Raw genomic sequence first — 16,334 nt, forward strand, 5'->3', positions numbered from 1 at the left:
ACTTGAATTTATTAGAAGCGTTTTGATAGTTTACAAATAATTCAGAAGGAGTGAACTCTTGGCTGTTGGGTGGAAATCATGGATTTCTCTTTTTAAAGGAAAGTAGACCAAAAACTCTTTACATTAATTTTGTGGAAATATATCATGAAATTACTTAAGTCAACTCATTTGGTGAGGACTATGGTCAATCACTCGCAGGACAAATTCTGGATAATTCCCAGAAAAAGTGTCTCCTGGAGCCCTTCCCAGGTTTCTGTGATTAAGCTGACATTTTAGAGTGGATGGAATTAATGGGTTTCACCTGGGGAGAGCCACGCTCTTGGGAAAGAAAGATGCAGGGCTTCAAAGCAGCGGTTCTTAATGTGTGGGCCCTAGACCAGCATCAGGTTCACTGCAGATTGTTAGAGATGCAAATTCTTGGGTCCACCCCAGACCTACTGAATCAGAAACTTTGGCTATGACGCCCATCAATCTGTGTTTTAGGAAGCCATCTGGGTGATTCTGGTACATGCTAAAGTTTGAGAGCCCTGCTAATCCAAATATGGTCCATGGGCCACAAGCATCACCTGGAAGCTTGTTAAATATGCAGTGTTTTGTGATCTGTGCCAGACCCATTGAATCTGAATCTGCATTGTAACAAGATTCTCAAGGGATCTGTATGCACGTTTAAAAAAATAAACTTTATTGTGTAAATTCAAGGCATACAACATGATGTTATAAGATACCTATGTACGGTAAAATGGTTACTATAAGGGAACAAATAGACATATCCATCATCTCACATCGTTACCCACTTTGTCCCCCTGTGGCAAGAACAGCTATAATCTACTCATTTAGAAAAAATTCTGACTATGATACACGATTGTTAATTATAGTCCTCATGCTGTACATTAGATTTTTTTACTTGTTCATCCTACACATTTCCTGCTTTGTATGCGTTGACCTACACCTTTCCATTTCCTACACCTGTATGCACATTAAAATTTGAGAAGCCCTGCTCTAAAGCAGAGTGCAAAACTTCATCATTAATTGAGAGCCACGATTTTATAACTGGACATGACATGGATATTTAAGTTACTGTACTCATCCCTACTTTAGGCAGATGAACCCAAAGCCCCTCATTAGAATCCACTGAAATTTTAGAAATGTTTATGGAGGATATTTGCAAAAGCAGTTGAATTGAACCAATCATTGACCAGTTTCAATTCAAATGAATGAATGGTTTTTTCTTGATACATATTTAAAAAGACCCTAGTTCTTTAACTTATTGGCCGTTGATATGAGGCACCAAATCACTCTACCATAATGAGCAATTGTTCCCTTCTCTAAAAATGGGGATTACTATGGTTTTCCTAGTTAGGACCCAGTTTTATCCAAGGCATCCAATGAAAGTGCATTGTGAATGCCAAATCTGTACAGTATAGAAATGAAAGAGATAGCGTCATTATTTAAAGGAAAACATTTTCTTTTTACTGTATTGGATGCTTTAAAGTTCAGGGATTTTGATAAACTATTGTTTCTATAAATTAATATCTTACAAATTTATTATTTGAGGAGGAAGATTTGAAGGAGGAAGAATTTTATTTAAAGAGAATCCAAAATGAGCTGTAAACTTCATCTTTGATTTTAGTGTCAAGTTCTTAAATTGTGAATGAAATATCAAGTTTCTGTTTTGAATAATTAAGTGGTATCCAAGGCCTTGGGCAAAAGGTTGTAACCTTATGAAAGCACTATCTTGGATTTTTTTGATGTCACATTATTTTATTGGTAGAATTAATATCATTATTAAAATAATCAAATTGGGGCCATACACTGAATTAGGAAATATTTACCAATTATTTTATTTTATTTTATTTTATTTTATTTATTTTTAAGAGACATGGTCTCTGTTGCCCAGGCTAGGGTGCAGTAGTGCATTCACAGTTCATTGCAGCCTCTGCCTTCTAGACTCAAGCGATCCTCCTGCCTCAGTCTCCTGAGAAGCTGGGACTACAGGCATGTGTTAGCACACCCAGCTAATATTTGCAAACAATTTTTGATGAATTTCAGCTCACTCACAAGAACATGTGAGTCAGACAATATAAAAAGTAGGCCCTTTGGAATAAATAAACTTTTAGTATTAACAAACAACTTTTCCTTTTCAACATCAATATCACACGAAGACCACTCACACACTTCCACTTGCAGGATGAAACACAGACGATGTTGGGAATTCTTGTGAACAATTTTGGCCTTGAGGGCTGGGTAAGATTTGTAGTATCAGGTACTCTGTCTTAGATGACAACTTTCCCAAGTATGGAAATGAATGCTTGGCAAATGAATACAGCTTTTGTAACTTCCAAGTCGAGGGATATGTATTTTGGCCAGCCAATTGCACAAATCAATCAAATAGAACCCACAAAGATAAACCTAACTTTCTGAAGAATAAGTTCTGACAACATCCAGTGATTAAAGGGGGGAAGTTCTTGACATTCAACTAAAAATTCAATCAAAAGATGTTACTATTTAAGGTAAAGTTCTTATAACTTCTGCTCACTCATTCAGGTAACCTGCTATGGAGGACAGAAAGATGAATGAATGGCCCATCCTTGCTAAAGGTTACCAGAAAATTACAGCTTTGTTACAGAGGTAGGGTGTGTGTGTGGTGGAGATGCTTGTTAAACTGTGCTCCAAGGACCAGCAGTATCCCACCACTTGGGAGCTTATTAGAGATGCTGAGTCCCAGGCCCTACCCCAGACCCAGTGAACCAGGATCAGCAATTTATCATGATGCCCTGGTCTTCACACTTAATGTGCAGAAGTGCTGATGTGGAACATGAGTTGTAGAACCAGATTGCCTGGGTTTCCATCCCAACTCCTTTCTTTACTAATTGTGTGGCACAGGGCAAGCAATTTAACTCCTCAGTGCCTTAGTTTCTTCATTTGTTAAATGGAAATAATGGTAATTAGGACATCCGGAGGTTTTAAGACTTAAGTGAGTGAATACAGTAAAAGCTTCATGGCCAGGCATGGTGAATCACGCCTGTAATCTCAGTGCTTTGGGAGGCGGAAGTGGGAGGATTGCTTGAGCTGGGAGTTGAAGACCAGCTTGGGCAACATATTGAGACCCTGTCTTGAGAAAAGAAAAATAAAATAAAGGGCTCAATATAGTGTCAGATATACAGTAAGTACTCAGTAAATGCTCATTATATTTTTTTCTTTGCTTCTCTAACATTAAAAAAGTCATGTTCAAATATTGCATTTATGACATAATTATCACACAACATTTCCTAATAAATGTATTGGATATTTACTTTTTCCTTTTACAGGTATTTTAAAAATAGAAAAAAAAGTGTTATGATATTTCACTAGGCATCTCTGTAATTACATTATTCGGTCTGTAAAACATTTAAAAAATTATTTAAAAAAATGTGCATAGAGGCCAGACACGGTGGCTCATACCTGTAATCCCAGCACTTTGGAAGGCCAAGGCAGGTGGATCACCTGAGGTCAGGAGTCCGAGAAGAGCCTAGCCAACATGGTGAAACCCCATCTCTACTAAAAAGACAAAAATTAGCCAGGTGTGGTTGTGGGTGCCTGCAGTCCTGGCTACTTGGGTGGCTGAGGCAGGAGAATCACTTGAACCTGGGAGGCGGAGGTTGCAGTGAGCCGAGATCATGCCACTGCACTCCAGCCTGGATGACAGAATGAGACTCTGTCTCAAAAAACAAACAAAAATGTACATAGGAAACATGCTAGAAGGATATACATTAAAAATGTTAACAGTATTTGCAGAATTAGAGGGTTTTAAAATTTTATTTCTTTAGTTTACTATGTTTTTAAATTTTTCTACGTGACTTTTTATTTAGAGGAATTAACTGTGAATGTTATACTTTGTTAGGATTCAGTTAGGCACTTATTCTACAACTTGACTAATCTACCACTCTGAATTTACAAAGACAAAATAAATCCAATAACGAATCTTTATTATTCCTTAACTTCCAACCATTATTCAGATAATATGTAACCCAAATATTATACATCTATTATACACATAATAGATGTATAATATAATCTGAATAATGTATTTTCGCCTTATCTGAAAGAAATATCTATTGTTCAAATCATGGGGAAATTCCACTTTCTTATCTATTTGGTTTATAAATTACCTAGAAAGATAATTTATAGGACTATTAAACATCTGGTAATATTTTGCAGTCCAATGACATTTTTAATGTTCAAATAGAAATGACCTTTAGAAGCATCACGTTAAAATGATGATACTAAAAAAGTCTTTGCTGCTAAAATAGTGTCCCAGTGCCTGCCATGTCCTAGATAGAATTTTCTTTAGAGAAAACCACAGTTACTTATTTTCAGTGGCGTCATTCAAGCAAACTTACATTATTCCAAGACAAGATAAAAGACACACTGATGCTCAAAGTGTGAAATGACTTTTCTTTCCTAGCATTACGTGTTAAGGGCAAATGATTTTTTTTTTTTCCTTGAGTTGTAAAAATGAGGCCAGTTAAGAGTTTGGACATGTCAAAGGAAAAAAAATCATATTTTCTCTATTAGACCAATATAGACTCCATGTGATTCAATGCCTCTAAAATTTTTTCTAAAACTGAAAAATGTCCAAATACTGTCCAAATTTAAACAATATTATACATTTCTAAAAATGCTTTCTGATCACCTTTAAGAAAAGAAAAACAAAAATAAGATTGACCTAAAACTCTACTTCTGTATTTTTGTACATTTTTTCCTCCTAAAATAACTTTTTGATGGTGCAAAGATAAGGTTTTCAGAGGACATCAATTTGTGAAAAGAGCCCTACAACCTCAAAGGCCTTATATCTCCCATTCTTTAGAGTGACATTTTCCCCTAGTCATTACAGAAACGATCTCTGAAGCACCATTAGTAAAATGTTCCATTATGAGACCTTTAGCTCAATTGCTATATCGAATTGGGGCCATACACTGAATCAGGAAATATTTACAAACTATTTTATTTTATTTTATTATTTTTAAGAGACATGGTCTCTGTCGCCCAGGCTAGGGTATAGTAATGCATTCATAGTTAATTGCAGCCTCTGTCTCCTAGACTCAAGCAATTCCCCTGCCTCAGGCTCCCGAGTAGCTGAGATTACAGGCATGTGTCAGCACACCCAGCTATTTGAAATAATTTTAGATAAATTTCACCTCACTCACAAGAACATGTGAGTCAGACAATATAAAAAGTAGGCTGAAATACGGTAGTGTTGAAATGTTCTCTTGAAGCAAGTGCTTATTCCTTAGAGACAATGGCTAACTAATGGGTTAAGGTTGATAATCTAAAAAGTATTTCCTCTAAATACTGAAAATACATGTAATTTCACTTGAAAATGCTTTTGTTTAACCTCTATTTCTTACTGAATAAAATACATCCAGTTGAAAGAAGACATTCCTGTTTTCTTTTTTTTTTAGCTTTTATTTTAGGTTCAGGGGTACACACAAGGGTTTGTCATATAGGTGTGTCATAGGGGTTTGGTATTCAGATAACTTTGCCACTCAGGTAATATGTGTTGTACCTAATAGGTCCTGTTTTCTATTTAGAGAAGAATGCTATTAATAGTGATTTATTTATATCTATGTAAATTATCTTTACTTTTAATTATACTTTATTAAATATGCTATTAAGTAAAGCAGGAAAAAGAGAAAAGAATTTGAGAACCTTTTGTGGATTTCCAAAGAGAGAAATTAATTTCATACTGATGGTCATATGAGTAAAACAAGAAACTCATAGAATAGTCTTAATCTTTTAAAGGCCATGGAAAAGAGAAAAAGTACTATTATAACTGAAGAAATATCAGAATGAGAGATGTAACTATTTTCAAATATTTAAATTCTTAATTAATTTTGATTAAGAATTAATTCAGAAACAGAACTCATTCTTGTATTTATTTATAAAACAGCAAGCTACTTAGCATTTCTGGTGTCCCTAGAAGCAGAAGTGGACATGAGGATTCTTGAGCACATGTTGAGCACATGAGTTACTGAGAGAATGGTCTCAGGAAAAAACTGCATGGAGGTGAGGCAAGCAGGTTAAGACAGGGAGGAAGATAAGTCGAAATGTGGCCTCAGGCAAACTCCAGTCTCAGACTGATCCCACAGGGTGCTCTGGAGCATGAATTGCAACACAGAAGTTGCCCACCACGAGCAAGGTACTGAGCTATGATTCTCCCAAATGGGATTTATCCCAGAGATGCAAGGATGGTTCAACATATGCAAATCAATCAATGTGATACATCATATCAACAGAATGAAGGAAAAAAAACCCCATATGATCATTTCAATTGATGTTGAAAAAGCATTTGATAAAATTAAACATCCCTTCTGATAAAAACCCTCAAAAAAACCCCACCTGGGTATAGAAGGAACATACATCAACACAATGAAAGCCATATATAACAGTTCAACAGCTAGTATCAAACTGAATGAAGAAAAACTGGAATAAGACAAGGATGCTCACTTTCACCACTATTACTCAACATAGTACTGGAAATCCAAGCTAGAGCAATTGGACAAGAAAATAAAATAAAGGGCATCCAAATTGGAAAAAGTCAAATCATTCCTGTTTGCAGATAATATGATCTTATATCTGGAAGATCCCAATGACTCCACCAACAAACTATTAGAACTGATGAACATTCAGTAAAGTTGCAGGATTAAAAATCAGTGTACAAAAATCGGTATGTCTGTATCAGAATATCAAACGCACCCCGTAACACACATGCCTACTATGTACCCATAAATAAAATAAAATAGTGCAGCATTGCAAATATCCAATAATTGGGGACTTAGTAATTAAATTATGGTGGAGCTATATGGTAGAAGGCTATGAGTTATTAAAAGTCATGTCACAGAAGAATATTTAATGACATGGACAATGAGATACTTAATACTTTTATTTTTATTTTCACTTGAAACACAGACTGTGAATATTATCCCATTTTATGAAAGAGTAACAATTGTGCATAAAACGGCTAGATATGTATACACCCCACATTTAATGTGGCTATCTCTGAGTGGATGGGATGTTTGAATTACAGTTGATTTGTTTGTTGTTTTCTTTTGTCATTTTTACGTTTTAAATTTTCTATAATAAATCTAGGATGCTTTAGAAATAAGAAAAACATTACTTAACAGTATCAACTTTAATAGACTATTTAAATGGACTATTTAATGGATAACTATTAGTTATACTTATTAAAATAATTTTCAAGGTTTTTTCCCCCAATACTGACAGTTCTCCATTTTCTATCTTTTTTCTTGAGTTTTTCCTCTGAATAAAACATGAAAATAGCAAATTTTTATCACTATTTTTAATATTAGTGTCACCCTTAATAATCAAGTTATAATTCACTTTTTTTTAAAAGCAAAAAGACTGCCAGTCTACATAGAAGCTTTATATATTTAAACTTCATTTCTACTATTTTTAGACCCTTCCTTAATTATGCTTTGCATTGTGATATCTAATTTGGAATAATATATCAATTATTTGCAGGACATACATTATAATACATAAATATACCATCTAATAATAACAGTAGACTCTTTATGACTCATACTATTTTCCAGGTACTGTGTTAACTATTTTATGTGTTATAAAAAATCAGAAAAGCACTTTGAAAATCCTGCATACTACATTAAAGACAAAGGGAAACCCTAAATGATTTGATGATTATCTTCCTTTTTAAGTGCCTTCATCACCTTTAATAAGCATGAAATCATGTAGAAAGTTTCATCTGAAATAGCAAGATGTGTGCAGTTTAATTTTATCACAAGATAAGATGCTCGTGGTATCCACAGAATGCCAAAAGAAAATGAAATGTGAAAAATTTAAGTCAATCATCTAGATGTTCTGTGACATGATGCTGAACTCCATGAAAGTGTTGTTCCAATGTGCTTTTTCTTCTCCCAAGGTATGTGATATTACTTAGGCAAAGCCAACAAGTAGGTATGGAGATCATGCTTAATGCTATATGTGAGATTAAAACACCCTCTCACCTCTTTCTTTACTTCTTCTTCATCTTCCAGTGTCAAAGCAGCCAATTGCTTAGCTCTCTGTTCCATCAGGTTCACATATCGGATTGGGTTTGATAAAGCTTCAATGACATCTAAATAGGGAAGAGATATTTTAGATCAAAGGTCCTGGAGGTATTGATTAATCCATCATTCATCTACTTACTCATCTATCTGACCATCAGTCCATGCATTCATTCATCACCCATCTACCCACTCATCCATCCATCCATCCACCCAGTCATTATCCATCTTCCATTCTTCCATCTATCCATATAACTATCTACTCCTCTATGCAACACTTGGAACAAGGACAAGGGTTAGGATTCTGTTGAAACTTCAGGAAGAGAGAAATTAAGAGTTTAGTTCTGAGAGTCAAACTGGACAGGCTTCAACTCAGGATCCTTCAATATTCTTGATTCTTTAGTTTCCTTTTGAGGGTCCCATCCATTCCGGCAATGGCCCACACAATTTTCCTGTTTGGCCCAAATGATGTTTCGTAAATGGAGACATTTTACATAAAAAGCCTGCTTTCTGGACTGTTGGGATAACCCAGTGATTTGCCAATATAGTTATCATTTGAAGGGCAGTGCCTAGCTGGAATGAGTTAAGGCTGCCAACTTTGGATGGACCATGTGCCCCAAGCTTACTATGGTCTCCACTACTCCCCAGTATCTTACACCCAAGCTACTTGGCACTAGAAGCATTTACGTTTATGATTCTTGGTTAATTCCTTACATTTAGGATGTCACCCATGAAAAGAATCAGCATTCTAAAACTGGTGGAAGACAAATTCAGTGTACAGACCTAGACGTCTGTTGTAATGGATAACATGAGTTGGTAAGTGCTGGGCCCATGAGAATAAGACTAAAAGGGAATAAATATTCAAAAAACTGAGGTGATTTTAATTAAAATACATTAAATTAAAATGTATTCACAATGGCTCAAGCAATTTACCTCTAAACTTACATACAAAAGTAGGGGTGATTCTGAAGCCAGAATCTCCTGCTTTGTTTGGTTCAGTTTTCCTTTCACTAACCCAAAAATATATGGTGACTCAGACAGAAATACCCCTTTGCGTAAAGGAGTATTTGAGTTAAGTTGTTTACCTGCATATGTGTCTGGCACATAGTCTTTCACTTCTATGTAGACAAAGACAGCAGGCAGCGTCAGAGGCTGGTTCCTTTCATTCCTTAGACAGATATAGTGATAGCCTGGAAGGTGAGAATAATGCTCTGTAGCACATATTTCCTTTCCAATGTTAGTTATAATTATGCGCATCTATGTGACGAAAGCATGTATTTCAGGTTACTTTAGATGAAAAACAGGTCACTTTTTTCATTTTAATAACAGTTACGAATGATAAGGTATTATTTTTCTCATCAGACAAGAAAACATTCATTGTGATTTTTTCCTTTCCAACCATATGTTTTTTCCCACAAAAGATAATTCAGAATCATATGTCATAGACTGAATTATTGATCCAAACTTGCCCCATAACTGAATTATACTTGACATGACTTCTTTTTTTAAAAAAATTGTTATTATTATTTTTTGTAGAGACAGGGTCTCATTCTGTTGCCCAGGCTGGTTTCAAACTTCTGGCCTCAAGAGATCCTCCTGCCTCAGCCTCCCAAAGTGCTGAGATTCTGGGGGTGAGCCACCATGCCCAGCCTTGACATGATTTCTGGACTTGTGCTTAAGCTCTGCTTTAGTCAACAGTATATTAGTAATTTGGTGTAGGTAGAGGCTTAAAATGCACATGCAGAGTTAGACTTGCCCTTTGTATTCCAATGGTCTGCCAAGAGAAGTCCATACTGTAGAAGCAACTGCCACTTCAGCCTGGACCCCAGAGTGAGTGCATGTGGGACAGACATAGACCCAAACCAGAACCTGAAGCACAGCTATGCTGCTGAGCCCAGGCTAGATCAGCCAAACCTGGCCAACCCACAGACCTATGAGCATGAAGATAAATATTTCCATATAAGTTTTCAGATTGTTTGTTACACATAATTATTGTTGAAAGAGTTGACTAACATATTAATACTACAACATGTCACAAAAACATGTAACTAAATCTCATAGCCCTTGTTACATAACAAAATTACAAAGCAGCAAATAGTTTCTTAAGTCATTTTCTAGTAATATTTTAAGCAGTAATGATTTTCTTTGCAATTTTGATAAAAAGTTTCTCAGCACGCTACACATACCTGGCCGAATGGCTTGCACTGGCAAGATACGGTGGCCAATGAATTTACCTCCTTCTTCATAAACTGCTATTCTCAAACAGGCCAGAGTAGGAAGAACCACCTACAAAGGACATTAAGGACACACCTGGTTATAAGAATGAACAATTCCAAGAAATAATTAGAAAGTATTGTTCAATGAGGACTAGCTTTTCTTTTCTTTTTTCTTTCTTTTTTTTGAGATAGAGTCTTGCTGTGTCACCCAGGCTGAAGTGCAGTGGCGTGATCTTGGCTCACTGCAACCTCTGCCTCTGGGTTCAAGCGATTCTCCTGTCTCAGCCTTCCGAGTAGCCGGGACTACAGGCGCATGCCCCCACGCCCGACTAATTTTTGTATTTTTTTAGTAGAGACGGCATTTCACCATATTGGTCAGGCTGGTCTCGAATTCCCAACCTCGGGTGATCCACCACCTTGGCCTCCCAAAGTGCTGAGATTATAGGCATGAGCCACTGCGCCTGGCCAGGACCAGCTTTTCAGATCCAAGTAAAAGTTTCTACTTAGCTACTTTAGACAAATAGTTGAGATGTTGCCCTATAAATTTCATTTTCAGAGGAGAAGACATGGGTTGCCAGAGATAGGGCTTCATCTATGGTTTATCACCTTGCCTTAATGAGGCATTTGTTAAAAAAATAGGCTGTTTTATTTTTACGTGACATTCTCAATGTGGACATGACAAAAGTTCTATCTTTAAATAAAAAGAGTTTAGTGGTTTTATCACCATGTGAATATTTCGTTTATGTTTTCAAAGCAAATGACTTTTGCATCTTCAAAGTGAAAGCAAAAAAAGTGAAAACAACCACCACTGAAAAACAAGAATAACTTTCGGGATAGCTTTCAAAATACAATTGCTTTATAAATTTGTAAATTCCCATAGTAAGCAAAGAGCAACTACTCCTTTCTTTCCTCAGTGTGAAACATCTAAAATACGCAGTTATATCTTATGTCAAGAACATGAAGTCAACTATCTCTTTAAAAATGTATTGTTTACAAAATCAGCAAACTCACATTTATTGAATATTTTCATTGTGCTAGATATTTCTTAAGTGTGGTTAATGTATTTACTTATGGAATATTCATAATAACTGTAAGAAGTAAACATTATAGTAAACATTATTATTAAACTCAATTAACATATGGAAAAATCCCAGAGCACAGAGTTTCCATATAGCTATTCTCTTTGCAGAAGACTGGCTTTGTAGATATTTTGGCCAGAAAAAACAAAGAGTAGGGTAAAAAGTCTACTTCCCACTGAACTTACTTTCTTCCTTTACATGCTAAGCATGTGTGAAGATTTGCTTTTTGGTGAAGAAAGAGAAGGGCCCAGTTGAGTGTGAAAGGTTTCAACTTTATTAGATAGAACCCAGACAAGATTGAATGACCAGCTCTCAGAGGCTAGAGATTTTGGGGAATTTAAATAATATTCCTTTTAAAGGAAATATGAATTTTCTTTATCTCAGCCACTATATTATTCCCTACTTCCACTCTACTTCATTTGAGTTATAATTAAAATGTATCATTTATCACTTGTACTATCAGATGATATGAGTTAAATGTATATGTTTTTATGGCCATCCATTTGAGGCATACTAGAATGAATTGATTTACAATACAATTCTGAAAATTCAAACAAGTGATTAACAGAATTCTTGAAGGGTTTTCAGAATGGCTTTCAAAAGGTAATTACTTTATAAATGTGTAAATTTTCAAATTAAACAACAAATAATTCACCATTTCATTATTTTATCAGTGTAAAACACCTGAAAAATGCAATTATAACTCATATCAAGAACATGTGACCAACCTTTTTGAACACAATAGGTTCTTCTTCCCAGACAGGATTCACAGCATTTCCTTGGGATGTTTTGGTCTTAAATGCCTTCCTCCTTGTATCCACAGGCAAACCAAACATATCCACTTCCACATAAGTCCCAACTTTCTTATCAGAAAGAAACTGACCTGAAATAATCTAGAAAATCAATCAATCAATCAATCCATAAGGAATTTTGATATGCAAATAAAAAAGACATAAGAGAATACTTTAAAGAGCCACAAATGCTCTTCAGCGAATGTTGAATTATAAGCAAAATGGAATAGATGCAAGAGCAGAAATATGATTTCACTTAATGGGTTGTGATATGGTTCGGTTCTATATCCTCACCCAAATCTCACGTTGAATTGTAATTTGAATTGTAATCCTCACATATTTGGGGAGGGATCTGGTGGGAGGTGATTGGATTATGGGAGTGGTTTCTCTCATGCTGTTCTCATGATAGTGAGTTCTCACAAGATCTGATGGTTTAAAAGTGTGTGGCAGTTCCCCTCTCACTCTCTCTCTCCTCCCTTCATGTGAGATGTACTTTGCTTCCCCTTCACTTTCCACCATAAATGTAAGTTTCATGAGGCCTCCTCAGCCATGCAGAACTGTGAGTCAATTAAACCTCTTTTCTTTATAAATTGCTCAGTCTCAGGTAGTTCTTTATAGCAGTGTGAAAATGGACTAATACAGGTTGGTAGAGGGATATTGAAAATGGTGAGGTTAGAAGTAGCCAATTAATAAGACACAGTATTGTAGGAGGAATAAATGAACAAGTATTCACTTTAAACCATCAAGATAATTTTATCATTACCCCAATCTCACATGGTGTCACCATCTTTGTCTAGCTACAGAACTAATGGATATTATAGACTTAAAAGAGATTTTTAATATTACATATTTATAAATGTCTTCCATGTCTGCCTCTGTTTCTATCCAAATTTTCAAAATCTGAGCTATCCATCAGCTGTCATAAAGGTTAGTGGAGGCAAACAAGATGTGCTTCTGCTGTATACCAGGAAGGGGAAAGCAGGAAGCAAGTGCTGACAGAGCAAACCTGGTGAATCTGGGTTATGTGGTTACAAGAAAATTGCCTGCTGGTCAAGAACTTTCTGAGCTCAAGATTGTGAAAAGAGGACAGCATTATGGCTGGGCTCACAATCTGAGCTCAAGATTGTGAAAAGGGACAGAATTATGGCGGGGCCAGAAATCAGACAAAATGGTGGCATAAGAATAGCCATCAAAGGCTGAGTAAAGTCAAAGTCAGCTATGTGCTGATGTGGTCAGAAATTCTGAGTAATTCAGAGAGAAAGTCATCAGGAAGGCTCTCTGAATTTGCCCTGGGACAACTCATTTCCCTTATATGTTCTTCTTGGCTTGAGTGCATGGGACCTGCTAGCAACAATCTCTTTGTTTAACTTGAGGTTCTATGTGAGAACTATGTCTATAAAATAAGCAAGCATTTCAAAACATGTTTGAAACTTCTAAGTTATGCAAGTCCTACTTGGAATTCAGATGCACAGAAGATTTTGTATGTTTAAGATGTTTGACCAAAGTGGAGTCCTAAACTAAATTCATGACACTAAACCACAATGCTCTCATCAGTAACACAGGATGGTAGAACATCATGTGAGCTCACAAGTCTATTCTGGCATTATAAAATCTATGCCAGAAGATGAAAACAAAGGCATAATTGGAAAGTTATGATCTGTATCTTGGCTCTGGCTATAATGTCAAAGGTAGGACTCTAATGCAGTGAGAACTGTCCATTCAGGGGAGACTGACAGCTCTGGAGCAGCGTCTCCATTCTGGACAGGAGCAGCAGGTTACACTTGTCTAGGGCTCAACTATTTCCCCTTCACAACTCAATGTACTTTCCTGCCTCTGTGTCATTGTTTTATAATTGCTTACTGTCACAGTAGGATTTTCAAGACCAAAAAAAATAAGCAAACAAATATATTCAAAACAAGACGAATCTGCAAACAAAGCAAAAATATTATTAATTCAACCAAACTATAACAACACTTGACAAAGATTCTAAAAGTAGCATTCTATCAGTACATGAAGCTTACGAGTTTATCTTAATCACACCTGACAGGAATTAAACAGCCTTTTCTGAAAATAATTTCCTAAAATAAACTCTAATTCTGCCAACTTGAACTCTCTATATATGTGGCTTGAAGCAATTTCAAAAGATATAATTATGAGACACTTCATTGACATTTTATTCTTTAAACCCTTGATATAAAGTGATGAAAGTTTTAAGGTAAAAATGTGCTCAACTGCTAGGGTAGAAAGAAATTAGTGAAGCTATTATAGAAAGCTTTTTAAATAGTTTTTCAAATGCCTTTGTTTAAGGTTAATCAAAAAATTGCATTTATGTCCAGTAAAAAAATTTCTTAGTTCTCTAGTTATTCAGTTAAACAGAAAATAGACAATATTTTTGAAAAGCTTTAACAACGAAGAATCCATGTAAAAATGTATTCTAAAAAATTGATTTTCTTTTCATAGTATTAAAAATATTTTCTGATAGCTAAAAAATTATATCTGATATAAAATCAATTTCAAAGACTAAAAAAATTTAGAATTGTTTAGGATCAGATATACATATGTATGTGTATATATATGATTTTTATATATTTATGATATATATGTATATATACATATATATTTAATAAAGCAACTCTTATTTAAAGATCATTAATATGTGTTTTAAAATCTCTGAATACACTGGAAAATTTTCAAAAACCATTTAAAGTAACTTGAAAGCTTTTGTTTAATATTTGATAATTTATTGAGGGAATGTTCTGTCTCTAATTTTCTAAGAACCAAAGGGGGAAAAAAAGACTAGAAAATCTCTCCAATATGGGCCACTAATTATCATGTAAATTTCACAGTAGGATAGTGACACCAAAAAAGAGGACTGGTTATGATGAGTCTCTCCAACTCATTTTATTGATTTAGAGTCAGATTTTTATCATTAAGAATGAAGTTCAGCCCCTTTATCTTATCCATGTGGGCTATGAAAACTTTTTTTTTTTTTTTTTTAATTGAGGCAGAGTCTCGCTCTCTTGCTCTGCCGCCCAGGCTGGAGTGCAGTGGTGCGATCCGGGCTCACTGCAAGCTCCGCCTCCCAGGTTCACGCCATTCTCCTGCCTCAGCCTCCTGAGTAGCTGGGACTATAGGCGCCCGCCACCACGCCTGGCAAATTTTTTTTTTTTTTGTATTTTTTAGTAGAGACGGGGTTTCACCCTGTTAGCCAGCCTGGTCTAGATCTCCCGACCTCGTGATCCGCCCGCCTCGGCCTCCCAAAGTGCTGGGATTACAGGCGTGAGCCACCGCGCCCGGCCCTATGAAAACTTTTAATGTGTATTTGATCTTTAGAGAAAAAAAATGTAGGAAGAAAGTAGAATCTTTGCTAGTTACTAAATTTTTAATGACTAAGCCACTTCTTTATGCAATGTAGGTAAATTCAACACTATTGTTAGGAACAATTTTGTGATGGGGTATACCTACCTTAACAGACAAAGTGTTTGCCACTATCCCATCTACGATGCCTTCAGTAAACGGATCAAAATGCTTGTCAGGCCTCCTCATAAACTCTGGCTTCAATCTGTAGCCACTCTTCCCGTTGTATTCATACATCCCCATATTTATTTGCATAGCCAGGTCTGAATATCAAAAACACAAGCCTTATTGTGAGTTTATCTATATTTGGGGTAAGAAAGTAAGATTGTAAAGTAAAGTTGATCACAGCCTACTTTTGTGACTGTACTCCTTTTTTTTTTTTTTTTTTTTTTTTTTGAGACGGAGTCTCGCTTTGTCGTCGCCCAGGCTGGAGTGCAGTGGCGCAATCTCGGCTCACTGCAAGCTCCGCCTCCCGGGTTCACGCCATTCTCCTGCCTCAGCCTCTCCGAGTAGCTGGGACTACAGGCGCCCGCCACCACGCCCGGCTAATTTTTTTTTGTATTTTTAGTAGAGACGGGGTTTCACCGTGGTCTCGATCTCCTGACCTCGTGATCCGCCCGCCTCGGCCTCCCAAAGTGCCGGGATTACAAGCGTGAGCCACCGCGCCCGGCCGACTGTACTCCTTTAGAAGAGAATCATTGTAGAAATGTAGGAAACACAGATAAGAAAAAAAAAAAATTACCTCTAATCCCCAAATCCAGAAATAATCACTGCCAACAGGTGGGTGTACAGTCTGCTTTTCCACTTCAAATATATTTTTGACATACA

At 36.0% G+C, this 16,334-nt stretch overlaps 1 protein-coding gene across 2 annotated transcripts in view; it reads right to left on the reverse strand.

Moving 5' to 3' along the window:
- PLCB1 (phospholipase C beta 1) overlaps window positions 1–16,334 on the reverse strand; it is a 741,546-nt gene that overhangs the window by 125,466 nt on the left and 599,746 nt on the right. For both annotated transcript variants that reach the window (XM_055265375.2, XM_055265377.2), the window contains exons 19-23: window positions 15,615–15,769; window positions 12,087–12,251; window positions 10,250–10,349; window positions 9,149–9,253; window positions 8,025–8,134 (exon numbers count right to left, since the gene is read on the reverse strand). In XM_055265375.2, the coding sequence (XP_055121350.1) occupies window positions 8,025–8,134; window positions 9,149–9,253; window positions 10,250–10,349; window positions 12,087–12,251; window positions 15,615–15,769 (635 nt within the window). The remainder of the gene's footprint in view (window positions 1–8,024; window positions 8,135–9,148; window positions 9,254–10,249; window positions 10,350–12,086; window positions 12,252–15,614; window positions 15,770–16,334) is intronic.

Source organism: Symphalangus syndactylus, chromosome 24, assembly GCF_028878055.3.
Source record: "Symphalangus syndactylus isolate Jambi chromosome 24, NHGRI_mSymSyn1-v2.1_pri, whole genome shotgun sequence".
Taxonomy (NCBI): Eukaryota; Metazoa; Chordata; class Mammalia; order Primates; family Hylobatidae; genus Symphalangus; species Symphalangus syndactylus.